Source organism: Bos indicus x Bos taurus, chromosome 21, assembly GCF_003369695.1.
Source record: "Bos indicus x Bos taurus breed Angus x Brahman F1 hybrid chromosome 21, Bos_hybrid_MaternalHap_v2.0, whole genome shotgun sequence".
In the NCBI taxonomy this organism is placed as follows: domain Eukaryota; kingdom Metazoa; phylum Chordata; class Mammalia; order Artiodactyla; family Bovidae; genus Bos; species Bos indicus x Bos taurus.
The window spans coordinates 34,148,506-34,175,734 of record NC_040096.1 but is presented as its reverse complement, the minus strand read 5'-3'; the positions used below and the strand labels follow the sequence as shown (position 1 = coordinate 34,175,734).

Genomic DNA, 27,229 nt, shown 5'->3' with positions numbered 1-27,229 from the left:
GACACAGCCAGAGAAGGGCCCAGCTCTCTGCTGAAATCCATGGAGAGGGCTGGGGGCAGAGCCACCCACCTGGAGAGCTTGGCCCAGGCCGTCCCTACAGGAATTCACAGTTTAGCCTAAGTTATAACATGTCCTGAGCTGAAGGTGGGAGGCTAGGAGCATGGAAGCACAGCCCTTGGGGAAGGGGGCTGAGGGGAGGGGAGGGGACCCCCCCGCCCCCCAACCCCCAATGCCAAGGGCAGAGTCCTAGAAACCTCCCCCTGAGGACCTGGCTCCTCCTTTGAAATGAACACGGTGAACCTAGGGCTCAGTTTTCTCCTTCATTCTCCCCCGTCTCCCTCATCCCACCCACTCCCGCAACCACCCCGACCGGGGGCATGGACGAATGTCCCCTTCAGACTGGGCTCCCAGGGCAGAGCCAGCTCATGCTTCTCTCTTCAAACCCATGCCCATCCCTGGACTCTCATCCCATTCCCAGGAGCCGTAGACCGAGGCCCCCCCACCACCCCCCATGACCCCTCCCTCCCCCAGCCCCTCCCTCCCCACCCTACCCCGCATGTAGTTTTGGTATTTCATACGGATGCAGTCAGAAGTAGCTATACATGAAAGAAGCCTAACATAAAAATAGAGCTTTTTCCGTCCTCCCGTCCGGAAAGCAAACATCCTTCAATAAACATGCAACGCAGCTGCCTAGAGAGACCCAGGTCTGGCGAGGAGGTCACAGAGGGCAGCCCTGGGCCTGCAGGAACACTAGCCTCCCCGAGTACTTGCAGGAGGGAGAACGAGGGGGCGATCTGGGTCTAGCAAGTCCAGAAGGACTCGGGCCTCAGCCCTAAGGTCCAGAGATGGGGACCCCCATTCATCTTTTTAAACCCCACTCTCTGGCCCACAGGTTCTTAGGCCAAGAGCATCACTGCATTTCATCAGTTTGAGGAGGAGTTTTTGAAAAATAATCTCCAAAAGATAGTCTTGGGTCATCAAGGCCCCAGCTTTAGAGTCACAGCCTGCATTCTGTGGCCCTCAACACCCTCGCCCCACGGGGGCCCAACAGCCGCCTGCGGCTGGCCATCTGCAGGCCCGGTGTCCCCCGTCAGGTTTACGCAGTCCCCCTGGGAAGAAGTGGTGGACAAGGAGCTCCTGGGCCCAGCCAGTTCTGGGTGTGAGACTTTTCTAGTGCCTCAGGGCTGCAGAAGCCTGCAGCACACCCGGCCCCGTGAGGCTCTAATGGACCAGCAGGCCAAGAATGAGCGTGGGCAGGACACCCAGCCAGAGGCTGGTGGCCAGGGTGCAGGCGTGGCCCAGCAGTTGTGAGGTCATGGCGCTGTCCTCGCGCAGCAGCTCCCAGTGCTGAGCTTCGCGGAGGTAGGAGTCCTCCTGGGCCTCGCAGTAGTAGTGGCCATAATGGAGGTCCGTGAGGTTCTCGATGAACAGGATGCAGTTGGGGCTCTGGTGGCCGGGCTCACAGCTCTGCTCCACACTGTTCTCGTGGCGCCAGGAGTAGGTGGCATGGCGAGACTCCATGGGGCAGCTCAGGTAGTAGCGGGAGTTCTGGGCCAGGGAAACCTTCTGCAGCGGGGCCTGCTCTGGGGAGCGAGGGGGAGGGAGCCGTGAGGAGCGGCTGAGGGCTCCCAGGACAGGCTGTGTCCTCCCACACTGATAGGGCTACAAGGCCAAGGCTTCTAAATGAACACGGGGAAACTAGCCCCCCTTCTCCTCCTTACTCTCCCCTGCCTCCCTCACCCGACTCCTTGTAGAACCCCCACACCAAGGGGGCTCCTTCCACAGGACTGTCCTGCCCCATCTGTCTGGAGCCCCCAGGACCAGACCTGGCCTCCCTCGGACAGGGCAATTGGGGCATGAATGTACCACCCGCGTTGGACTGCAGCCTCTGAGCTGGGCCAGATAGGTACCTGGCTTCGGGTTGGGGCACCCCTTGTGGGGGTCGACTGGACTGATGGACTGCAGCACTGGCCTGGAGTTGGAAGGAAGAGAGAGGCTAAGAAAACAGGAGGCCACAGGCTCAGCCCCTTCCCTGTTCTCACCCCCGACCAGTAACAGCAGTGGTGCCCACCCGGAGGAGGGTCTGGCCAGAAGGGACGCCGCCCATCAAGCACCACTGCTGTGTCCACTTTCTCCTAGGAGCAGGGGGCCCAGCCAACATACTCTTGGGAGCTGTAGATGGAGACACAGCGGTCCTGGTACCAGCCGCAGTAGGGGTCGCGGGCCATGAGGCAGCCATGACAGCCCCCAGTGTAGAGTTCACACAGGTCCAGGGGTACCTGGCTCACCTCCCACTGGGAGTTCACATACAGTTTCCTCTGGAAGGAAAAAAATGACCACTCAGGTCAGGGACCCCAACTGAGTTCTAAGCCCCCAGGCTGAGGTCCAGCTGCCTGGCAGGCCCAGGGGCCCAGAGACCCTGAAAAGGACATGCGAGTCACACACAGAAGGGCTCTGTCCTCAGGTCACATTGGCCCCACAGGGCGGGTTGAGGGTGGGGAGGCTCACCCGGTCAGCGTCCAGTGACATGGCCTGGATAGCAGCCGCGCGGCGGAAGGGCTGGATCTCCAGGATGTTGAAGACAAGGCCGTGCTCCCGCTCCCCCGGCTCCAGCACCTTGTGGATGGTGCCCTTGTCTGTGGGTGAAGACCAGAGGGTCAGCAGGCGGGAGCCCCACCGCAGAGCCAGGCAGCCTCCCCCTGGGCTGAGCTGACCAGGAAAGACACAGGTGGGCAGAGCTATTTAAGTCAAGGCTCAGGTGAGAGTCAGAGGACTGGGGTGGGGTGGGGAGAGGACAGCATGACTGGGGAGGGTCTTAAGGGCCCAAAGATATCACAGGAAGTTTCCAAGACGGCCAGGGAGGCCATCCCAGGAGCCTCTGGGCTCCCCAAGGCTGCAAGGGGAAGCCGGAGCACGAAGAAGGGAAACAGCAGCCCCACGTGCCCAAGCACTGCCAAGCCTCCAGCTATACGCATCAGTTACAGTACTTCACTTAACCCCCCACTCCCCTGGGAGGCAGGTATCAACATCCCCACTTCAAAGGAAGGGAAATGAGGTCACAAAGACCAAGGAACTTGCTCAAGGTCACGCAACTGGTGATTGGAACCCAGAGCAGGCAGAACCAGACCCTTCCAACCTCTTCTGTTTCCTGGACTTTTTCATATGTGCTTTCTTTAAAATAAACCTTTTATTTTGGAATAATTTCAGATGTACTGAAAAGTCACAAAGACAGTCCAGAGTTCCCATATACCCTTCGCCCAGTCTCCCTGAAGGTTAGCATCTTGTATGACTGTGGGGTTTGTCACAGCCGAGCAGTTGACACTGGTTTGTTATGATTAAGTCGACTACAGACTTTATTGGGATTTCACGGGTTTTTCCGCTAATGTCCTTTGTCTGTTTCAGGATCCATTCCAGGATTCCATACTGCATATGCAGTCTTAGGGGATTTTTTTATTTTTCTAAAATCTTAGACTTGAAAAGGACCTTAGGTTCCACATAGGGGATCCCAAGGTCATCTACTAGGCTGCCTGCCTCAGAGCCCAGAGCTCTCTCCATTCATTCCTGTCGGGGACTAACGGGCATCCTGACCCCTGAGTCCTCCCAATCCTACCTCCCCGGCTGTCCCAGTTTCTATAATAGCCTACCTCCCTTTCCCTCCCTCCCAATTTCCCAGGGCATCACTTGCCCCAAAAAAGCAGTCAGATGATCAGATGACTGCCTGCCGGGGACATTACCTCTAAGTGTCCACGATCCCCCCTCTGCGGGTTCTGGGATGTGGTCCCTGGCTCCCTTGGCCTGAAAGACTTCCAGCCCACGCACTACCTTCACACCCACACTGCCCTTCACCTCCTCCACAGCCCGGTGACAACCTCCCATAGCTTCTTCCAGCTGTAAGAGCCTCCCATTCTCTGCAGAAGGCTCAGAAAGTCCTATCTCCCATCCAGCCCCAAGCCTTCATGCTGCAAACTCCAAAACGGTATCTCTCTGATGGCCCTAAGGGAGAACCGAGACAAATGCCCTCATCACTCAAGTGCATCGGCTTCCAGGTCTGCAGAAAGGGAGCCTACAGCTGCCTCAGCCCAGGACCAGCCTGCCTTGTCCTGGCTCCTGCTCCCAGTCTTACAATGTCACCCCGCCTACACCCCAGTGCTCTATCCTGCTGGCGGGTCACAATAGTCAGGCCATCCGCTGCTAGAGCAGAGCAAGGACAGGGCTCAGTGGGTGGAGCCAGGATGAATGGAGGAGTCAAGGGGTGGTGGATCTCACAACTCAGAAGCCAAGCCTGTGAACAGGAAATTACTCTCCCCAAGACTCCTAAGAGTCAAAACACCAATGAGAACACCATGACCCTGAGAAAACCCCAAGGTGAAGCAACAGCTGGAAGTCACATGGGGCGGTATGTGCAATTGAGGGGGCTGCCTGAGGCCTAGACTACATGACCCCAGAGGTGTTAGGCACTGCGGGAGACACTGCTTTTCTGATGGCACCACTACCCAGTCCCAAGGAAGGCCTATTGCTCCCAGGGCATCTTCGCCCACAGTCTGGGACCAGGAAGTTGCTCTAAAGCCACCTCAGGGCTGTTTTCTTTATGGCCAATGATCTTCTGGGATGCAGGCTCATCTTTCAGAACGTTCTATTCTGCTTCTGGGGCCAGCCAGACCCCACTCCCAGAGGGAGCCCCTCTAGGGAAGAGGAGGTGGCCCAGCAGTCCTCCGCAAGACCCTGCAAAGGCGCTGCCGTCAGCAGGCCCCTCCTCACATCTCACGAAACGCTTTGCATCCCACAGCAGATGGTTCCTCTTACTTGCATAATCTCAAAGACAGCAAGAGGAGCCAATTTCCTCACTCTGCCTAGCAGAGGCCCATAGGACACCTGGGACCAGGCCCTCCCACCTGACTTTCCACATCTCTTCCTACCATCCTCAGGAGTCAGGGTGCTGGACCAAGCTACACCCAGCTTTGCTCACACTCACCACATTTCTGCCTCTGAATCCGAGTACCTTCCAGCCTTCGATGCCCTCCTCCCTCTGCCCCACCTCCTCCAGGAAGCCCTCACTGATTGACTCTTTCACAGCTACACATATTAACTCCTGACAGCTCTTAGCCACTCAGTTCTCCCTTCCAGGTATAACTATCCAACCAGATGTTAATGACATTACTCTTTATACTCATTTTAACCAAGCAGACTGGAGAGGGGGTCCCGGGTAGCCCCTTACCTGTGGTTAGGTAAAGCACGTGGAAGGTCTCCCCATTGCTGGCGTGCATGCGGTGGACAACCACTTTCTGGTAGTGGTACTTAGAGTGGAACAGTGGTGCCTTCAGAGGCCCCATGGGCTCCACCCTCTGCACCACCTCAGGGTGACTGTCGGCCACCTGGAAGGTCTCTGTGGGTATCGGCTGCCGGTCTGGGAGGCACTGGGCGAGGAGAACAGGTCCAGATCAGTGGGGTGGCTGGGAGATGGGGTCGCGGCCTGGGCCATGGCGGGTGTCACTGCTCACCTTGCCAGGCCGTGGGTTGGGGAGGCTCGAGTGGTAGCCCTTGAGTGAGGAAGTGCAGAAGACCTTGTCAATGTCACCGAGGGAGTACACGCAGACAGCCGAGTAGTTCCTGGGGGGACATAGAGACCACCTCAGTGGGAGGCCCAGGACCGCCCACCTCCACTCACTCAGGCCAGCCCCGCACCAGATGGAGTATAACTATAGCCTTGCGACCAAGCCACCTGGCCTTCGAGCTCTGTGACAGCAGGGACTTTCCTGGAGGCCAACGCCAGTGCCTGAGTGTTAGCAAATACCACTGAAGGAAGGAGAGAGGCAGGACAGAAAGAGGGAGGGACGGAAGTTCAGCCTAATTTCTCTCTTTTGCAATATAAAACCACAACCTGTATTCTGTCACGGAATCACTGAGTTCAGAGGTCAAGCCCAGGGCAGGAGAAATCCCAACACGCGCATCCTTGGGATGCTAATGGCCACAGAGGCCAGAACCCCGTCCTCCTCCCAGCCCGCTGGGTCCATGCACACGGGAGCCCCAGAACAGGGTCTTGGTTTCCCTACCCTTCCCCCACCCTCCCAACACACACCCTGCACTTAGGCCTGTCTTGTTTTCAATCAATGAGAGTGATTAAGAGGTGTGAATTATCAGGCACAGGCAATGCCTGAGCAGGTGTGATAGCACCCAGCACCCTGAGAGGCCTCAGGAGCCTTTTCCCAGGGCCCAGCAGCCACTCTGCGTACACAGCTGGAGGACACACAGGCCCAGTAGCCATGAGCATGCATACGGCACGTGTGCACACAGCCATCTATACAGACTCACAAACGCACCAGCATACACATCCCCCTGAGCGCTGCGTCCGCCCAACCCAGGCCCAGCAACAGCCTCGTCCCTTGAGCCTGGAATCCCTGCGCTTGCCACATCAGCCATCCCCTTGGCAGGCCCCAAGTGCTGTGACCCCCACTGGACACTCACCAGCCTAGCCCCAGGACAAGGCCACTTACCAGGGGTTGGAGAAGACGCCGTAGACCCTAGTGTCCTTCCACTGGCCGTTAGGGTCGGGGAGCAGGAAGACGTCCTGGAGCCGGTTGAAGTTCTTATTGGTGGTGGCGTCACTGCACACCAGCATGGCTTTCAGGAAGGTGTTCCACTTGGAGACTGACAGTGAACTCTCACCACCCTGGTCCCCCTGGAAGGGAGGAGAGGAGGGGGAGGTCCCTCAGCACCTGCCTGGACTACCCCATACACCCGGGGGACCTGATGCCGGGAAGGCCAGCACCCAGGCTTCTGAGGAGGAAAAGAGGCCCTGCAAGGGGCCAGGACCTGCCAAGGGGCAAGGCTGGGCCGCCCCACAACTCAGGCCGGGCTCCAGGTGGCGGGCCTGGCTGACCCAGGGCACAGGGCCCACAGTGGGGACCTGCAGGGTGCGGGGGTCAGGTCCCCACCGAGCACACTAGCTCAGACACACGTCTGCCCACTCTTACACATTCACACTCACACACATGGCACAGTCCTACACAACTCAGCATCTTCACACAGGTGACACACACAACGTCAACACACTCTTGTTCCCATGCATATGCCCATACACACTCTCCATGAATACACACCTGTGCACACCCTCACACATGCACGTGATCCCAACCACCACTACCCATTCACAGATGCACCGACCCGCCTGTGCACACCCTCTTCCTCCCACAGTCCCACAGACTCCCTCGCACACTTGCACACACACAGGGACTCACACACTCACTCACTCCTGTTCAGGCACAGACACACTCGCTTGCCCACCCTGCTCTGGCTCACCCTGCACAGCTGGGCCACTCGGGACACGTTGAGCGGGGCCTCGGGATTCTTGTCAGGGTTGTCCTCTCGGAAGAAGTAGTAGATCTTGTCATCATAGGCCTGGTCTTGGTGCACGATGGTGGCCTTGATGAACTGTGGGTCTGCCAGGGACAGACATGAACGGGTTTGAGGCCGGGAGCCTCTCAGAGGACCCAGCCTCCGAGTCTGCATAAACAAACCCACGTCCAATCACAGCAGGAATAAACTTCAGAATGCCAGGTCCAACACCCCAAGGGGGCCGAGACTCTGCACCCCCACCCCTCACCTGTTTTGCCCTCTCCTACAAAGATGTCATTGGCCCAGGAGCAATGACTTCATGCCTAGGGACCGGGAGGAGTCCCTGGGGCCCTCTATGTCACCTCTGCCTAATTGGCAGAAGAGGGAGTGGGTGTGGCTCCACATGAGCTCAGCAGAAGGACACGCTGTGGCTCCCGGGGACCCCGCACTGGGTCTGGGGCTTCCTCTGATTTGTCTCCAGAGGGTGTCAGGCCCATTTTGCCCCCACATCTTCACCTCTGCTATCCCCTGCTCCTGGCCAGGCCCACCTCCTTGGCTCTCTTGTCTCAGGGCTGCACCCAGCTCCCATTTTCCTGATGGCCTGTGGCCCCAGTGGCTCTCAGGGAGACTCCCCAGAAACATGAGGACTCCTGAGCGTTCACACAGCCTCGTCGGCCCGCCCAGCGCAGTGGGAGTGGCCCTCAGGGAGCCTCCCGAGAAGCATGAGGACCCCTGAGAGAAGCATGAGGACCCCTGAGCGTTCACACACCCTCGTCGGCCCGCCTGCCCAGCGCAGTGGGAGTCTGACTCACTCTGCATGACGGTGTCACTGGTGTACAGCTCGATCTCACCCTTGATGCGGCGGAACCTAGGGATCTTCCCATTATACTCCTGCTTCCTGATGGTAGAGTACACCTCGTCCCCTGGGCACAGTGGGAGGGCCACAGATAAGCGCACGCAGCTCTTGGAAGCCCCTCCATGGGGCCTGGACCAGGCACAGAGCTGACCACCCTCCCCCAGCCCAGCACAGCTGCCCTCAGGGCACCCGCATGCTCCAGCCACGGCCCTACCGTCAAATGGCCCTACCATCAAACAGAACCAGGGAGTTCTCATCCGGGCTGAAGGGTGCATAACCTTTCCTCTCCCCAAGAAACTCCACAGAGTCGTTCACCTGAGGGAGACCAAGAGGGTCAGAATGCCACGTGGTCCCATGGTCATTGCCTCCCATGGGTGCCAGCTGCTCAGCCAGGGTCCCCATCCTCCCAGGAACTCTGTACAAGACGAGACCAGCCTCAGAGCGCTCCCCCTCCTCCTCCCACCTTGAGGGGCAGAAGCCCACCCAGACAAGGGTGAGCTGACCAGGCACACAGGGAGGGGCCTCCTCACCAGGATCCAGCAGCTGGGGCGCCGAGCATTGGTGCCACAGGCCAGCAGCCCTTCGTTCTGCTTCTCCAGGAGTGTGATGTAGTTCCCACAGTCCTGCCAGGAAAGGCAGAAGGCAAGAAGTTGGTCGGAGGCCCTGGCAGGCCTAGCACTAGGACCCTCAGTCTTGGGAAAGAAGGCTTCAGAAATCTAAGCCCAGGAGGTATCTCTAAGGAGAGCCCGAGTGGGTGCAGTTGACTCCCACCCCCCTAAAAACAGAGGACAGGTTTAGGGAAGGAGTGTCTCCTGCTCAGGCCAGGAACCCTAGGACAGGGCTGCCTCTCTCCTCCCGGACTGCAGCTCCCAAGACACAGCCAGGCCTCCTTCCTCAGACTCTTAGGGACTTTTCCAAGGGGCCCAGCCTGCTCTCTGCACTCCCTTTTCCACACTCACCTGCTTGTCCCGGCAGGACCCCTTGGTGGAGCCAATGTTCACCTGGGGGAACAGGGAGGGGGGATGTGAGTCCACCTGCCAGGGGCAAGATGCCCCCAACTGCTTTCCATGCATTCTCAGGATGGGCTCGTTTGACAGATGAGCAATTAAGGCTTCAAGAAGGGGAGTGATTTACCCAAGAACACACAGGCTACTGAGCCTGATACCCAGAGCCAAAGCCCAGAGCTCACGGGCCAGCCCAGAAATCTCACAAGACAGGGTCACAGGGTTTGGGAGGCCGGCTTCCTGCTAGGCCTCCCTAGTCAGCGCTCCCCACCTGGCCAGGCCTGTTAGTTCCATGCCTGTCTCTACAACACTCCAGCACCCAGGCCAGTTAGGACCACTTTCACGGAGCCTTTCCCCAGACACCACTTATGGTGGTAAGCACTTATGTGCTTATAGGGGGCTGACCAGTTCTGGAAGACATGCCAGCTCCCCCGGATTCCCTGAGGCCTCTCACCAAGGCCAGAGAGGAGATAAGATGGGGAAAGGGACTTCCTGGTGGTTCAGCGGTTAAGAATCCACAGGCCAATGCAGGGGACACAGGTTCGATCTCTGGTCTGGGAAGACCCCACATGCCACAGAGCAACTAATTTTGTGTGCCCGTGTGTCACAACTACCAAGCCCATGCCCTAGAGCCCGTGCTCCAAAACAAGGGAAGCCGCTGCAAGGAGAAGCCCGCGTTCCGCCACAAAGAGCAGCTCCCACTTGCCTCAACGAGAGAAACCCTGCACGCAGCAAGGAAAACCCAGCTCAGCCAAAACAATCAACCAATCAGTCAATCAAAAGAAGATGGGGAAGGAAGAAAGAGAAGCGGGCAGGAGAGGGTCCAGGCTCACCGTGCGCACGGAGGCGTTCCTGCCCTTGGAGAAGGCAAAGACATAGATTCTGTTGCGTCCGCCCACCCACACGGAGGAGCTGCCTGGCTCGTGGAAAAGCACCGTGTGTGGCTCAGTTGAGCCGAAGTCCACATGGTCCTGCCCTGCACGGCCTAAGGAAAAGACAATAGGCAGAAAATGTTGAGGCTGCAAGATCCCGGCCTGCCCTCCACGCACACTGCGTCCACCGAGCTACGAGGGCTTGGAGCTGGCTATGGAGACACTGGACTCAGAGCTGTGAGCAAGAAATGAGAGGAGCCCTCTGGTAGGGGCTGGCAACCAGCTGACCTCACCCCAAAGCCAAGGCCCCTACCCTACAATATGTGTGACCTCAGAGTCAGGACAGAATTTAAGGACCCCTGGGGAGAACCGACCCCCCCACCCCACCCCCCCACACACACACTCTGCTGCTCCCAAGAGGGCTGGGCTTGGAAAGGAGGTCCCCCAACTCTGCTCTGAGGCTCTCTGCTGCCTAGGACAGAGCAAGCAGTCACCTCCACCTCCCTCAGGTAGTAAGGCCTCTAAGAACCCCATGGACAGTTCAGGCTCGCAGGAATCACTTTGCTCAGAACCCTCTCCCCTCCTTCAGGAGGCCCTCTCTGACCCTTTCCAACCTACCCTATCCCCTGAGTGAGCAGGTCAGTAAGGATCAAGAGCCAGAAAGGAATCTTAATGTCCAGTTCCTCCCATTTTAGAGATGGAAATACAAAGGTCCAGAGAGGGGCAGCCCAAACTCACATGGGCAGTAGCAGGCCAGGGACCAGAGCTTCTGCCCCAAAGCTGGACTCTGCCCTGGACTGCCCTGGCCTGGTTTCACAAGGATGCCAGCTCACTCCCAGGGGGATGACCAGCCCCTACTTCCCCGCAACTCTGGGATGGGGGCCCTTCACGGAGCATAGCCTGGGCCTTTAAGTAGAAGGGCTGATTGGGACAGTTTTGCCCAAAAAAGAAACCTTCTGCAGCCACTGCCTCCGGGGAGAAGATGTCTCATCTCCGGTGACATCGCTGAGGTCGTCCTGGTTGCAGGGCTAAATTACAGGAATGGGACAGCCTGTGGTGGCGCCCCCAGCAATCAGCCATAACTAGCATCATCCCACCTCCGACCAGCCCGTGCCCTCAGCCTGATCACTGTTTATTCAGCTGCAGCAAACTCAAGGGCAGCAGGCAGTGACACCCAAGCAGGACACCCTCAGCCCAGACAGAAAAGAACTGCCCTGTCCTTGACTTTGCCCCCAGTCCCTCTCGGTGCCATTGGAGCCATTCCTCCTGATTCTGCATTCAGCAGGGACAGAGCGCCCTATCCACCCTGCAATGCCCACCCTCTCCATTCTCACTCCCTTTCCTTAAGATACATTCTTGCATGGCCAGGTCACAGGGTCAAGCGGGCTATTCTCAGACTCCACCTCAGCTGTGGCCCAGCTCACTGTACAGAGGCCAGAACCAAGGGCCTTCAGGGACACTCTAGCTCAAGGTCTCATTGGAGGCAGGAGATTCTGGCTCATTCAGACTGAGTGTCGGTAGACAGGAACGTTCACGAAGACGCCAGCACTGCGGGCCACAGAGAAACGCTGAGCTCATGGCCCTTGGGTTCACCTGGTGAGGGCTCACCCAGGGCTGGCAGGCTCCCCTTCCCCAGCAGCTGGGATAAAATTAGAGTGTTAGAGGGCTGGGGAGAGACACCAGGTTTTCCTGACTCAGCGCCCTGGCTCCGGCTCCCCTTTCTCCCGCAGCCTGAGCAGCCACCACCAGCCCTGCAGCCTAACCCGGAATCGAGACAGTCTGTAGCCCCGGCTCCCCACCTACTCCCCGAGACGGCCAGGCGGCCAGAAAAAGCTACCTGTCTGGGCCTGAAGGCACGGGACTGGAACCTGAGATCTGAGGCCTTCCAGAGGCCAAAAGGGAGGAGCCCCAGGCTCAGGTCACACTGGCCACCTCCAAACAGTCACCTCAGCTCACGGCCTCAGAGGAGGGGTCTGCACAGCCAATGCTCAGCCCTAGTCATGGAGGAAGGGGCACAGGAGGGGCCCCGAGGGAGCCTGTGTCTGGGGTCACAGGGCCATCCAAGTGAGGAAGAGACTAGTCTGATGGGAAACAGCCTGGGCGGTCTAGTCTGATGGGAGAGCCGTGGCCTGGCCCTGGAGAGCAAGCTCTGCAGGGAGGCCCGGCCCTACCCTGGAACCCAGTTGGAGGTGTGAAACAGCCACACCAAAGCAAGTCTCCATGGCGCTCAAGCAAAACTGGTACAGACCCCGGGCTGCTCACAAGGTATCGCTGAGAACACACAGGGAGGGTGAGGGCTGCATGGAGGCTGAGGGGCTGCTGGATGTGTATGGGGGTGCTGCTGGGTATAGCATGACAGGACAGCCCTGCACAGATCTGCAAGCGTGAGCCCCGCTGCACTCAAATCCTGGCTGTGGCTGTCGGGGTCGGGAGTGAGAGGGAGGCAGGAACTGCTTACCTCATCTTAGGGAAGAAACAGGAGCCCAGGAGCATTGCCTCCCTTGACCCCGAGGCCCCTGCCCCTCCCAGCTCTGCGCCTGGTGATGTGTATGGGGGAGATGGCACCAGCTCGGCCCCAGGACGAGGCCTTGGCTCTTTCCCTACCCAGCCCGGCTCCCGCACTGCCTGAGGCCCTCAAAGGGCCTGATTGTGCAGGGGAAGTGTCTGAGCGGCAGCAGCTCGATGAATACATGAAAGGAAGCTTTGTTCAGGTCACAGGAGCGGGGGCTGGGGGGCTCAGGGGCAGGAGGGCTGCCTGGAAGTGAAGGCAGCACCAAGTCTTGGAGGCCAGGATCTGTGGCCCCTTGGCACCAAGAGGGGAGGGGGTGGCATTCAAGGCTCCACTCCAGCAGGGGTTGAGCAAGGCCGGGGCCTGCTCCTAAAGAGATTCAGTTTTGCATCCCTTAATATGTCTTCTTGCTTCCTTAGGAATCCAAAAGGATGGAGAAGGCAGACAGACCTATGCTAGATGGGTCAGAAACAGGCAGCAAGAGAATTCTAGGCAGTGGAAACAGCCTGAGCAAAGGTGGGGAAGCTGTGTGGTGGGTAGAGAGACTAAAGAGAGGAGAATGGGGAAGGGGGGCTGAAGCCCCCAGTGTGGTGATGGGGAAGGGCAAGGCAGGGGACCAAGGCTACACCAACCCGCGCCCTTCAGTCTCCGGGGCTGCCTTCTCTTTCCAATGAGCAGGGCCAGGATCCAAAGAGCCTCCTCTCCTCCAGCGTCCCCCCCACCCCAGGTCGCCCTGTCTGACCAGCACCACGCCCCCCCTCCCCACTTCGTATCCTGGAAGTCTAAAAGGAGCACCGTCTGGCACCGTGTCTCCCCCCTCACTCCCCAGCCTGACGCATTAGTGGCTGACTAAGTGGTAGCTAAAAGCTCCCAGAATAACCAGGGGTTCAGGCAGGGGAGAGGGCTAGGGACACACGGGATAGGCATGGCCCCAGAGGCAAGCCAGGCACAAGCCCCCTACCCCCATGTGATTCTTTGCCAATCCTGGCTCCTTCTGGACCAAGAAAGGGCACACTCAGGCTGCCCTGTACCCAGCTAGACTCCGTGGCCCCCTGAGCCCCCACCTTCCTCACTAGGCCCAGCACCAGATAGAAATGAGGGTCAAGAAGATGGCCGGTGTCAGGGGGGCAGCCCTCCCCCATCAGGCCCCCAGCCAGGCCATCCCTGGGGCTCAGATCCTGTGGGAACCAATCAGACCTGACCCCTCTGGTGGCCCCCACCCTCCCAGCACAATACCAGCAACCGACTGTCTGGGACAAGTGTGACCTTCTGTGGAGGGGGTTTTCCTAAAGCGGGGCTGCCTGCTGGAGCATCATTCTTCCTCATCAGCCCTGGGTGCTGTCACCCTCTGGTCCTCACCGTCCCCACATCCTCACTGCCCGTGAAAGAGGGCTGCTCAGGGGAGGGGGAGTGGTCGCTAGGACGGGGGGCAGTGGCATTATCTGCGAAGGGAGGAGCAACAGGGGAAGGGCCCACAGTCGGTCTGGACAAGGACAGCCTTCCAAGCTGACCTACTGACCCGACAGGCCTTGAATGCTAACCTCAAGGAGCCCTTTGAGAGAAGGCATGGGGCGGGCTCCGAGAATGGTAGGAATGCGGTATCCAGCAGGGAGTGCCTGCAGCAGGCAGCCAGGGAGGCCAGGGCACAGGGCAGGAGCCAGTCCACCCTCCGACTGGAGGCCCAACCACAGCTGTCAGGAGCCTCCTCCCATAGTCGGGCCCCACCCTGGATCACCAGACCCACCTCATACCCTCGCCAGAGGAAGAAGAGGGAAGGCCCACACAGGGCCCAGGAATTAGCCCTCAGGCTCGCCATCCTGTGGAAGCCCACAGGTCAAGGAGAAGGGAAGGGAACAGTGGCTGAGCTGAGGGGCCCGGGGGCCAGAGAGACGGTGCCACTGGCCCAGGACACAGAACAAGGGGGACAGAGCAGGGCCAGGCAGCCGCTCAGGTTTCCGGAGCTCATCGCCCTGCTCCAGCCCAGGACCACAGCCTGGACTTCGTGAGAGCATCCTGATCTTCAAAAGCCGTCCATCCCCTTCTCTCGGCCGCCCTGTGTCATCTCCTGCTCTCTACCCAACATTCCCTTGCTGGCCAAGGGAAAAGTCACTGACCTGGTAACTAGAGGGATCGCCCACCCACCATCCTTTCAGGTAGGACTCTGAATGACAGAAACCTTTCCACTGAAAGAGGTGAGGGGCAAAGGAACAAATGTCTCATCATCGTTGCCTCTCGCAGAGTGGCAGGGAAGAGGGCCCGGGAAGCCACTCCTTGTATCCAGAAGCCCAGTTTATGGGATGGCATGGGCCTGTGCTAAGGAAGGGTTGTGCTGTTGGGGTGCTGCCGACACTCGGCAAGGCAGGGCTCCAGACAGCTGCCACAGAGTTGGTGTGCTGGGGCAGGTGGCACCCCTGAGGCGGTACTCAGGGTCATGGGAGGGGTGCCTCACTTTATCAACCATGGGAACAGTGAGTTGTGTGCTGAGCCACAGGGGAGGGTCTTCCCACCCACCAAGGTCAGCCGTGGGTGGCAGGGAAGCATACCTCACGTACGGACTCAGCCCAGGTTCTCTCTGTGCTCCCTGTGGCAGCCAGGTGGCTGGGTGGCCGTGACCTGACCAGGGACTGGGCCTTCCTGAGTGTGGCTTCCTCCTCAGTGGATTGGAGGGGCTGGTACTCGCTAAGGTCTAGGCTTTATGACCCACCGTGACTTAGCAGCAGCAGCAGCAGCAGTGACTCTTGGAACAAAACACTTGGGGTTAAGCTTGGGGGCATTTGGGGGAAAGCGTGGGGTTGTGAGTACTGGATAAGTCAGAGACGGCTTTCTGAAGGTGCAGGCAGCAATGAAACCACATCCTCATCTGCCTCCACCAACTAGCTCACCAAATCCCCCCAATCACCCTGCAAAGAAGGCAGGAGAGCACCTGCATGCCCATTTTACAGACAGGAAAACTAAGGGCCTTCCACGCCACCAAGGGCCGTGTGCTCTCTGCACTGCACCACTGTTCTTGAAGGACCAGAAGGCTTGGCCTGCTGGAGAGACCAGCTGGGGCAAAGACTTGAAGGTAAGGAGCAGTGTGGAGAATACACTGAGTGTGTGCTGGGGGCAGGGCTGAACCAAGATAGATTTGGGGGCTCAGGGAAGGCTAGCACAGAGGCCCAGCCAGACAGGGGAGGAGGCTCCAAGCCCAGGGAAGGCGGGAAGCCACGTCCTGTCCAGATTCTGCCTGGATTCCACCGGTTCTTCAGCTCAACAGGTTCTAAAAGCCCCAGAGTGAAGCTGAAGTCAGGTGGTGGCTCTTTCAAAGGAGAGGATAGGCAGAGGCCCTGGGCCTGCCCTTGGGCCCAGGGCCAGAGTAGGGATCAGGGAGAGGGCAAAGGATGGCTAAACCACCCCAAATGGGAGGAGGCAGGCAGGACAGGGGGCCTTGAGAAACAGAAGGTTCCTTAGCTCAGCCTTAGCCTGGGCCAGAGGGGAAGGAGGGAGGGGTCAGAGAGCAAGGGCAGCCAGCCAGCATGGGCAGTTAGGGAGAGCTGGCAGGGGCCAGGCTGCCAGGGCTGCATTCATCAGCAATCAGAAATGCCAAAGGGGGAGATGACACAGACAACAATGATACCCCCACCTAACTGTTTCACAAAATTTACTAAGTGCCGGGCAGTACTCGAGTGTCAGATGTATTAACTCATTCAATCATCACTGCCCTCTTCGAAGGCAGTTTCTTTTATTATGCCCTGTACGTTCTACAGATGAGGGCAGCCAGACACAGAGAAGTTTAGTAACTTGCCCAAGATCACCCAGCTCACTGGTGGTGTGGAGGCTGACACTCAGGCAGACTGAGTCTGAAATCTGTGTTTATAACACTGGGCTCCATAGGTGAGCCCTTGGAAGCTTCTAGGTCAGCCTCTCTCATACAAATGAGGAGACTGAGGACCAGAGAGGGTGGAACAGGGTCAGAGGCTACTTGCCCGATGAATGCCTGACCTCTCTCCACGATGCCCTAAAGAGAGTGTGTGTAAGCGAGCGTGGGTGTGCAGGCCTGAGGGAGGCAGGGACTAGGGACCTGGGCGTGTGTGCCGCACTGCATGCTGACCAGTACACAAGCATCCCATGATCTCTGCCCAGAATAGAAGCACAGTGCAGTGTGGGCAGGCTATAGCGAAGGGAGGGTGTGCTCAGAGACCCTTCTTTACCATCCAACCAGCCAGGCTCCCGCCCAAACTGCACTGGTTAAAAAAGCAAAACAAAACACTGCTTCTACCTCCCAACTCAAGAACCCACCACGGGTCCCAACTGCCTGTTGCGGCAGGGCCCAACTCCTCTGCTGGGCAGTCAAGGCCCACCCGTCTCTGCTCCTCTCCGCCTCCCACTTCTATCCCTTCGCTTGTGCTCTCCCTTCCCGACCGCCTTTCCCCTTCTCCCTGTGCTCACGGTCTTACCTGGGCTTGAAGATCTAGCCTCAATCCCCCTCTCCCGCCCGCTGGCTTCAGGAAGTGTCCCAGACTGCTCCAGGCCTCACAGTTCCGTCCTGCCTCTGACCTTGTGCTATACACCATCTGGCACACACCATCTTCTCTCAGATCACACTGTTTGGTGGAATTTCACCTGGACTGTGGGGTCCTGAAGGTGAAGCCCAGTCCCCGGGGCCAATCCAAGGTCAGGACGGGCAAGTGTGGGCAGCTGAGGACGTTAAAAAGCAGCAGGACTAGGGTAGGCCAAACCCCAAGGTCAGACTCGGAGACACCTTAGAACAGGCTCCTGGGCCATCGACAGGGTACCTTACTCCCTCACTAGGCTGGCAAAGAGCCCCGGGCCCAGAAGACAAGGATACAAGCAGCAATCTATGCCACATTCTGCTCCACTCCACGTCCCTGCTTCTCTGTCTAGCCTGGCTCTTCCTCCTCCACCAGGCAGTCGTCCCTGGTTGCACCACCCCACACTGACCCTTCCTGCTCTCACTTCCTGTCCCCAGTCCTTGGCTGCACCAGGCTCCTGACCTCCCCAGGTGCCCTCTCTAGTCACAGGCTGCAGGCCCACCTCTCCAGGTACCAGCAGGCCCTCCAAGGACAAACCCAGAACCTCTCCTCTGCCCTCACCGGAAAAGAGACGGAACACAGACCTAGGCACAGAGCGGGGACTAGCTGCCCCCCTTCGTGCAGGCTGCTCCCAGGGGTGCTGGGTTAGAGCCCCACCCCTGACTGACAGAAGGGGTGCGGACATGCGGCAGCCTCAGCCTAATCCCCGGCTGCCGTGATGGTTAAACCCCGATTAGTCCATACCGTGACACAGATCAACCTGCTCCCAGGACCTGAGGCCCAGCTGCCCCGAGGAAAAGACCAGAAGAGTGCGTGGAGCTGGCCCAAATCCAAGGTCCTGAAGGGAGGAGGTCAAGCTGCTAAGGCTCCCAGGAGCAGATAGCCCTGGGGCAGGGAGAGTCTGGGTCCAGCTGAACTGGAAATGGGGTTGGGGAGCCATAGCATGAAGACAGACAGACAAGTGGAAGGAGGCCAAGAGCTGAGGCCAAGGACAGTCTTGGGAGGAAGACACTGACCTGGTCCCGGCTCTGCCCATCTCACTGGGTGATGCTGGGCCAGTCCTGGCTTCTCTGGCCTCAGTTTCCCCATCTGTGGAATGAGTGGTTAGCCCAGTTGACCTCTGACGTTTGTTTTCTGACATCAGGCTGCATGAGTTAGTCATCCAAGAAGGCTCCTTGGAGGAAGTGAGATCGAACCAACAGAAAGAAGGAGGGGGTTGAGTTGGGAGCTTGGAGGAATGACCAGCAGGGCAACAAGCAGCAGGGCAATGGCCTTGAGGCAGGAGAGCATGGGGAGTGGGGAATGCTGAGGGAAGATCTGTGGCCAAGGTGGGGTTGGGGTGCAATAAAGGGCTTGGAGGCTGACTGACCATCGGGAACAAGAAAGGGATGGATGAAACAGTCCCTCACAGCCTGGGCTGGCTAGGAAAGGGAGAAGCCCAAGTCCTCTGACATCTGGGGACCACAGTCCCTGCTCCAGGAGGACCCCCTTCCTCCCCCACCCTTGGAGAGAGGTGGCTTCCGGGGCAGCCAGGACTGGCCAAAAAAGGAAACCAAGAAAGGAGAAACCAGAGCTGTCAACTAGAGCAGAGGAAGTGCTGTCAGCCCCTTGTGACAGCTAGACTGCCCGGCAGTGGCACCGGGGGTGGAGGATAGGACGTCAGCTGGGGTCTGCGCTGAAAACTCGGGGGCCACCCACTCTACCACTGCCCCTTGAGGGCCACTGGGTCCCACCCCGGAGGCTGAGCCTCGGCTTCCCACCTGCACATCAGGGGTCCTGACCCAGCCTTCCTCAAAGAAGGGCGTCCTGCTCTCTCTGCTTCTCCCACGCGCCCAGCCTGGGTAGTGATCCACCCCCGAGAAGGAGGTGAAGGTTCCTGGAAGTGGAAGCTGGGCAGAGGAAGGCCATCTGCACCTCCCACACCAGCAGGGCCTGGCTGACTCTGGGCGAGCCCCTCAGCCTGTGAAGCATCTCTGCTGAGGACTGGGCCTCCTCACCCGGAAAGCACCTGTGGTCAGGAGCCAGCAGGAAAGCTCTGGGGTCCCTGGACCCTGCCCCAGCTTCCCATCAGGGAGCTACGACACAGGGAGGTCTTCTCTGCCCACCATGGTCCTTTCTTCCTACTGCTGGGCTAGCTGTGGAAGGCCAAGTGGCCTAGCTCAGACATCCCCCTCCTACAAGAAACCCTCCTGGAGCCCCTAGGCCAGGCTGACTCAATGTTCCTCCACACAGCTCCTTGCCTCTCCTTCATCCTAGTTGCAAGTTCTGGGGTCTGAAATCCTGTCATACCTGGGTACTTCCTCCTGTCCCTCCCCTCTCAAGCTGGCTCCTATTCCACGTACCATCCTGAGCTATCACCTCTTCCAGGAAGCCTTCTCTGATTGTGCAGACTGGATTAGGTACCTCCTTGACCCCCACAGCTGCCCTCTGTGACAGGCCCTGACATGCTGCATTGTAACTGCAGCTTGACTTCCTATTTGTCTCCTCATCTACACAGAGAAGCCTATGCACTCATCTAGTTTCTCATCCCTGGTTCCCTAGGCCCAGGACCAGCACAAGGTTGGCCCCAGCAAATGATAAATGCCAAAAATACTGAATTACTATGCTCACCCCAGGAGTTACAAACCAAATGAGCCATTTCCTCCAGCTGATCAGCCATCAACTTATGAGAGAAAATGATAGGAAAGAACAGAAAACTAAAGGAGTTCCCCTGACTTCCCAGGTTTTGGTTTCTCCTCACTGCTTGGGTTTGAAGAAACCACTACAGCCTCCACCTGCCCCAGAAAGGCAAGGGATTAGTGTTCTGACAAGGATGTGCTCAGTCGCTTCAGTCATATCCAACTCTTTGCAACTCTATGGACTGTAGCCCGCCAGGCTCTCTGCCATGGGATTTTCCAGCCAAGAGTATTGGGTGGGTTGCCATGCCCTCCCCCAGGAGATCTTCCATGACCCAGGGATTGAACCTTCATCTCCTGCATTGCAGGTGGATTCTTTTATCACTGAACCACCAGCTCCTTCCTACATCTGTTTTGGGCTTCCCTGATGGCTCAGCGGTAAAGAATCCACCTGCAATGCAGGAGATGCAGGTTCAATCCCTGAGTCATGGAAGATCCCCTGGAGGAGGGTACGGCAACCCACTCCAGTATTCTTGCTTGGGAAATCCCACGGACAGAGCAGCCTGGCGGGTTACAGCTCACAGGGTCGCTAAAGAGTCAGACATGATTTAGCGACTAAACAATACCTGCTTTGGAAATTTGAGGAAACTGAGGCTCAGAAAAAGTCAAGCACTTGCCCAGAGACACACAGAAAATCATCAGAGCTGGGTCCAAAACCAGGCTTCCAACTTCCCATCTCTTTCTCCCTCATCATGGTCATCTTGGGCCAGTGCCAGATCTCTTACATCCCAGCCTACTCTTAGAATCTTCATTATTCAAGAAAGGGGGACCACAGAGCTAGCAGGAAACTCCCGGTGACATCACCAAGCATTTCTCCCAGCTTAGAAACTCCCCTTCCTCCTGGGACTTGTCCCCCCTACCCCAGCCCTGTTCTGCAAGGGGAGTTCACCTTGAAGGTGATGAATACATCTGAGTCCCCAAGGGGGCAAGGATTTCCACTGGAAATGGTGATGCTTGGGGAGCCCCAGCTGTGACCTCATCCCCTAAAGGAGGTGACAACAACCCCCCACCCTGGGGAGTGGCCCCATAATGGCTCCCCCAGCAGCTGCCGAGTCAACAATAACATCCTGTTTTTTAACTGGACAAGGGAGATGGCAGAACCAGCTGGATAAGTGGAGACTGTGCTCTGTTTCTTGCTGTGGACAAGCTGGCTCTCCTCTGACCTTGGAGATCAGGGTCTTCTGGGTCTTCTCCATCTCCTTCAACCAGGGATGGAATAGGAGAGGGGTACACAAGCATGCCCACCTCCTGCCTTCACCTGCAAACCACTCCCCACCAGCTCCTGCTGCAGGGAGGTCAGGTCCACAAAGTCACACCCTTGACTGGCCCCTGTCTCAGTGACAGCTCTAGGGGGAAAAACTCCAGAGCCCTGACAAGCTCTGAGGGTCAGAGACAAGTACAGAGCTCAAGGGCAACTGGCAGGTCAGTACTAGCACATCCCTTGCTCTGTCCAGAGCTGCTCTGGGCCAACCTTTATCAGACTGGAGAGGCATCAACCCCCCTGACAAGAGCTGGCCGGGACCTTCCCAGAACTCCCTTATCTAATCATCCCCTAGGACTTAGGGGTTCAAGTGGCAGAAAATAAATGACAGAGAAAGATCCCTCTATATTCATTCCAGTCCTCACACTTGTCCTGGCTTATAATTAAAACCCCAGTTTAGGCCTCACAGAAAAGCAGCTCCAGAACCACCATTATCCTTGGTCTAGTCATTCCTGGAGGCCGCCGTCCCCATTCCTTCACCCCACTGGTATACAGGGACCTAGGCCTCCAGCAAGGCTGGGAGGGTCCTCCTCTCACCCTACTCCTGGGTTCGCCCTGCCCAAGCCCATTCCTGTCCGACTGCCATGTGTCACTCCATGGGAAATAGGAGGCAGCTGTCAGCTAGGCATACCATTACCAGCTGGTGGTCCTGGGGGACAGGTGGATGGCAGGGTTTGTCTGGCCTGTGGGGTGCCTGGCACCAGCGAAGAAGACCACAGATTGCCCTTGGCCATGAAAGGTGAGGGGCTGGCAGACCCAAGTTGGGGGTCAACAGTGCATTACCCAAAAGAGGGCATGGCCATTGTGGCTACAATAGTGAACTGCATGCAGCGGAGAGAGCACTTTGGAAAGTGGGTAAGAGGACAGAAATCAGTTTTAAATAGCCTCAGGGTGGGAACTAAGTGCCCCACGAGAAGGGAAGGCAGCATTAAGTGCTAAAAGGTGGGTGTGCATTAAGTATGTGTGTGAAAGGATATCTTGGGAAGACTGGGGGATGGGGAAAAGCGAACCAAAGGCAAGGGGTTTGGCACAAGGGGAGATTTCAGAACACTCTGGCAGGGGGAGATTTTAGAACACTCACACGTGGCCATCATCCCCTTCAAAGCGCACAAATGCCGTGCTGTCCAAGACAGCTAAGCAGACTGAGGAAAGACAAGGATGCTGAGAAGGAAGAGAGAGCCCAGGATGGAGCTGGTATGACTGAGGGGCATGTTGGTGTCCACCTTAAGTGGACAGTCAGGGGTCCAGATGCCCCACTCCACTTGCACCAGGAATATCTTTGTCTGGGTAGCAGAGCTGGCCCCCAGAGTACCCACTTCATGGCCAAGAAACGGCCTAAATCTTTCTCCACTTCCTAACTCAGAACAGGCTCTGGTTCCTGCCAGATCAGAGCCCCCTTTCTGCAATGTGAGCTCACACAATGCACAGTGACCTTGGGCGAGTCACATTCCATCCACTGCAGCAGCAGTTCAGGCCACTTGCTTTTGGAGTGGGTTTTTCTTTTTTCTCTCTCTCTCTGCTAAGAATACCTGCCCCAGATAATGCTCAGGCTCTGGCAATCCCTGCAAACCGCCTCAGGCATCAAAGAGCTCCCGGAGGGGCCAAATCTACCAGCCCCCCAACCCCCACTGCCGGTCCACCACCACCGCAGGGGGGCCGCGCCGACGCCGAACATGGGGACAGAGCCCAGTGGTAGGGGGGTGGGGAAGCATTTTTGTGCATTGCAGAGGAGGGGAGCTCAGCCCCTCGAGGCAGAAAACCCCTCAAACCACCCAGCTGGTTTTCCGACCCACGTACAGTGGTCTAAACTGAGGCGCCACTGGGGGAGACTCCGGTCCCCCAAGTTCACATAACCAGGAGGGCCTAAAAGCTGCACTCCTCCTCCAGATCCTCTACCTGGGGGTCCCAATGGCCGCGCCCCACCCATCGGGCACTGCCCCCCACGCTGGCGCCGAGCCCTGTGACAACTGCCACGTGCGGACAAGGGGGGAGCGGCTGGTCCCAGCACTGCAGAGGCAGCGCCCGGGTGCCCAAAGCCTCCGCACCGCACCTCGTCCGGGCTCTCCACAGGGTGCCCACTCCTTTACCCGGCCCGCGCTTGGGGCCGGGGCGGGGGGCGGGGGCAGGCAGCGGGGTCTTTGTTCCCGCAGCCCGAGCGCAGCGGCGGCGGCAAAGGGTCCGCACCCCCTTGCCGGCCCCACTGGCTCCCCCGCACGCAGCTAGAGCCCGCAGCTCTGGTAGATAGAGCCGGGTGGGGGCCCGGCGGGAGAAAGGATCCCCCGCACAGAGGCCCGGGCGCTGGAGGACTGGAAGTGCCTAGGGCCGAGAAGAGGGCCCTCTCGTCCCCCTGCACCCAGCCGCTGCAGCTCCCGGCTGCGGGCGGACTTGGAGCGACTTAGCTGGGCTCCGGCCCCCGCCGCTCGCTCGCCGCAGCGTTACAGCCAGCTCCGGTGTGGCCGCGCGCACATTCACACACTCACCCGGACCCACACGCTACCGGCGGGGACAGCCCGGGACCCACAGAGCCGCGCGCACGCACTCCCTCCGGTGCCGCACACTCCGCACCCGCCCCGCGCGGCACTGGATCCCGCGCCCGCAGCTCAAGCGGCGCCACCTACCTTTCCAGACAGCGGAGATGCGGGGTCCGCTCTTCGAGTGGCCTTGGGAGGCAGCGGCCGTCCAGACCAGCTGCAGCAGCAGCCACAGCGGGAACCTGGACCGAGCCAGAGAGCTGGAAACGCGGGCTCGCGGGGCGCCGAGGGCGGTGCATCTGGACGGAGGCGGTGTCATCCCCGGAGCGGAGCGACGGCGGAGAGCAGCCAGACTGAGCCAGCGCCCGAGCGAGAGCTGAAGCCAGTGCGAGGAGGCGGAGTCAAACGCCTGACCCCACCCCGCCCCTCCCCCGCCCCTCGTCTCTAGGCTAGCCAAGGGGGGGATGCAAGTGCCCCCCTCCCCACCACGCCCCAGGGAAACCTACACCACCTCTTTCTGGGTAACTCCACCTGCAGGCAGAACCCGGGTGGGCAGCGAGCAAGACAGACTTATGGTCTTCTGTGATGAGCTCCAGGTTCTGTCCCCTCTCTGGGCCTTAGAGTCGCTCCCCCAACACCATAAAGGGATTGGCCTAGCCTAGAAGTCAGGGAGGACCTCTCCTGAGGGCTCAGACAACCTCACTAATGGTCAGCTAAGTGTTTGGACCTTGAAAGCTGTGGTTCTTAGAGGACGGGCTGGCCAGTGTGGACACAGCTCCTCTGAGCCTATAAACAGAAGCAAGAAGCTTTTCCTTAAGCAAGGGTTTTGTGCAGAGGGTCAATAATCTGTGGGGAGCACTCAGAGCCCCATCCTTGCTCTGCTGTGAGAACACGGAATTTTCATCTTGGCCTGGCTCCCTCCCCTCCCCTCTCCTCCCTTCCCCAGCCAGCAGCCTTCTGGGCTGCCTCCCCCCCAGCCAGCTGGTGTATGCTCAGAAAATCCAAACTCATTTCCATGTGAGTGGAGGGGGATATAATTAAGAAGCCCCCTTCCCCAAGTAGAAAGAGAGGGAAGCATCTTGCATGCCCAGGACTCACTGCTGGGGAAACAAAGTCAGGTCAGCTTTAAGGGATCTCTGTCCACAGGATGCACAGGGCTCAGCTGAGCAGGCTGTCTGATAACCCAGCGGTGACCCCCTGCAGGTCTGACCACATCCCTCTGCAGTCATCTGAACTGCCCAGGCAGCTCTGCCATCAGCTCATCTTTTCCGAGCCACACGTCTGCCCTTTGTAAAGGAGTCTCCTCTCCCTCAAGCCAGTCAGGACCCTGACCCTCCACCTCTGCTTCAGCCCAATCTACCCATGGATGGGAAATCCACTTACCCAGTGCTTGTGCTGTGCTCCGCTGTGCTACGTCGCTTCAGTCGTGTCCGACTCTTTGCAACCCTATGGACTGTAGCCCACCAGGCCCCTCTGTCCATGGAGATTCTCCAGGCCAGAATACTGGAGTGGGTTGCCATGCTGTCCTCCAGGGGATCTTCCTGACTTAAGGATCAAACCTGAGTCTCTTATGTCTCCTGCATTGACAGGCGGGTTCTTTTACCACTAGCGCCACCTGGGAAGCCCCACCTACTGCTTACTGACCAGCTGTCCTCAGGTGGACTGCCTGCAGAGAAGACAGGTTGAGGAGGAAGTAGCAGAGGTGCCCTGGGGCCCCCAAGACCCACACACCTAGCTGGACTTGTTTCACACACTACAGGCACCACCAAAGACAGGGAACAGGCTGCCCTGGCCCAGCCCCAGCTCCAACCCTCTGCCCAGCCTACAGCCCCAGGAAAAGGTTATCACCAGGAAGTTCCACCTTACCATTCCATATTTTGTTTCCAGTTATCCTCTCCTTCTTCCCTAAGTGCCCCTAAGACACCCCAACAGGCCAAAAGATGAAATCAAGATGCCTCCAGGGATAGTGCAGAACTAGGCTCCTGGCCCACTGGGAAGGGCCAACAGATTCATGATGCCCAGAGGTACACAGCCCCAAAGAGAGGGAGGCCATGGACAGCTGAACAGCCCACCCATCCCGGTCCTATACTCAAGCCTGTGGCCCTGAAGCCAGCAGCATGTCCTGGCCCAGGCTGACCTCCAACACTGACACTCTGTTTCCAGCCCAGGGCCCCATCAGCTGAGCTGCATGGCCCCAGTGTCTGCCCTTTCTGCAAAGATAAGCAAATTAAGAAATTGCCTACCCTGCCTTTAAGAACTGAGAATTCAGAATTGATGATAACACTGCCCACATGCACAGCAACTCACAACACAACCCACTTCCACGTACATTCTCCCAGCCAGTCCTACATTCTCTGCTCTCTCCCTTAGTGAGAGAGAGAACACAACCCTATATTAGAGAAGGAAACTGAGGCACAGGGGGGGAGAGGGATCTGCCCAAACTCAGCTGATGGAGCCAAGCTAGTGACCGAGGTAGTCTGACTCCAATAGCAATAGCTCATGCTGAGGTTACCATGTTCCGTGTGTGTTTCATAGCCTCATTTGAATTCAGGCCTGGCGTCCTGCGATTCATGGGGTCGCAAAGAGTCGGACACGACTGAGCGACTGATCTGATCTGATCTGATTATTATCGGGCTCCTTTTGCAAACATGGAAACCAGGGTACAGAGAGCGGAAGAGGTGTGCCCAAGGTCACACAGCTCATTAGAGGAGGGCTGGGATGGCAGCTCAGGCAGTCTCTCTGGGACCCATACCCCTACCTTCTCTATCATAATGCTCTCAGTGCAGTCCACCCTTCTGCAGCTGCCTCTGGTGTGTGGCTGGACCCAAACAGTCCTCAGAAGGACCCGGACAGGGCCCAGGTTACCGGGTGCTCAAGAGGAGGGCAGGTCAGGGGCTGGGCTCAGCCTCCCAAGCAATACGGCAGCAGATGGAAACTGGGGCAGGTGCCAGGGAATTTCTTTCCAGGCTGGGGTGGGGGTGAGGGGGTAGTGCTGAAGACTGTCCCACCTCCTGTCAAAGGGGGAGCCCTCTGGCTAGGCTCCTCCATGCTCATCTCAGCACCTGCTTCACCACCAATGGACACCCCGGGCCAACCAACCTAGGGGCAAAGGGCCAGCACCAGATGGCAGCCCACAACTGGTTGGCAACAGGCAGCCAGGGGAGGTGAGAACTGAGCCCATACAAGTGATTTGGGGCAGTAACTCTAGCGGGAGAGTGCAGCTAGACTCTGGGCATGAAGGGGAAGAGGTACCCAGGGTGGGGAAAGCAGAGCGCCAGGGTCTGGCATGGTAATGAAGGGAAGTCAAATCAGAATGGTCCAGGTGACAGGAGCCTGCCTTCCTCACTGGGGCCCAAGGCTGGCTTTTGGGCCTGGACCAAGGAAGGTCACAGCCATGGGATGGGATGTGATGATGGGAAATGGACCAGCAGAGGAAGCAACAGATATGGATGCTGACATGTCTGAGGCAGAGGCACATTCCTCCTGCCTTCCATCTCCCTGCAGCTCCTCCTGGGGGGAGTCAGGGGAGGAGGCTGGGAGAAAGAAATGAGGAAGGCTTCTGTCTAGGAGGAAACTACCTTGAAGCAGTTCTCCCTGTGGAGCCAGTGCCAAATCCAAGAAGACCCCGTGCAGAATCAGAGAAATGGACACACACAGACGTGAGGTTCAGAGCTCCAAAGCCGCAAGAGGCCCTGGAAGCCTTCCGAGCAAGACCTT

General features: G+C 58.2%; 1 protein-coding gene across 1 annotated transcript; it reads right to left on the bottom strand.

Annotated features, from left to right (window-relative positions):
* Positions 1-614: 614 nt before the first annotated feature.
* Positions 615-23,909, bottom strand: SEMA7A (semaphorin 7A (John Milton Hagen blood group)). The gene is made up of 14 exons (XM_027521249.1): positions 23,660-23,909; positions 10,026-10,177; positions 9,148-9,189; positions 8,719-8,811; positions 8,419-8,503; positions 8,145-8,255; positions 7,297-7,436; positions 6,492-6,676; positions 5,499-5,607; positions 5,216-5,414; positions 2,509-2,636; positions 2,164-2,318; positions 1,911-1,972; positions 615-1,583 (listed from the first exon to the last, which is right to left on the bottom strand). The coding sequence occupies exons 1-14, from the start codon at positions 23,829-23,831 to the stop codon at positions 1,222-1,224; spliced, it is 1,995 nt and encodes a 664-aa protein (XP_027377050.1). The 5' UTR covers positions 23,832-23,909; the 3' UTR covers positions 615-1,221.
* Between the last annotated feature and the right edge of the window lie 3,320 nt (positions 23,910-27,229).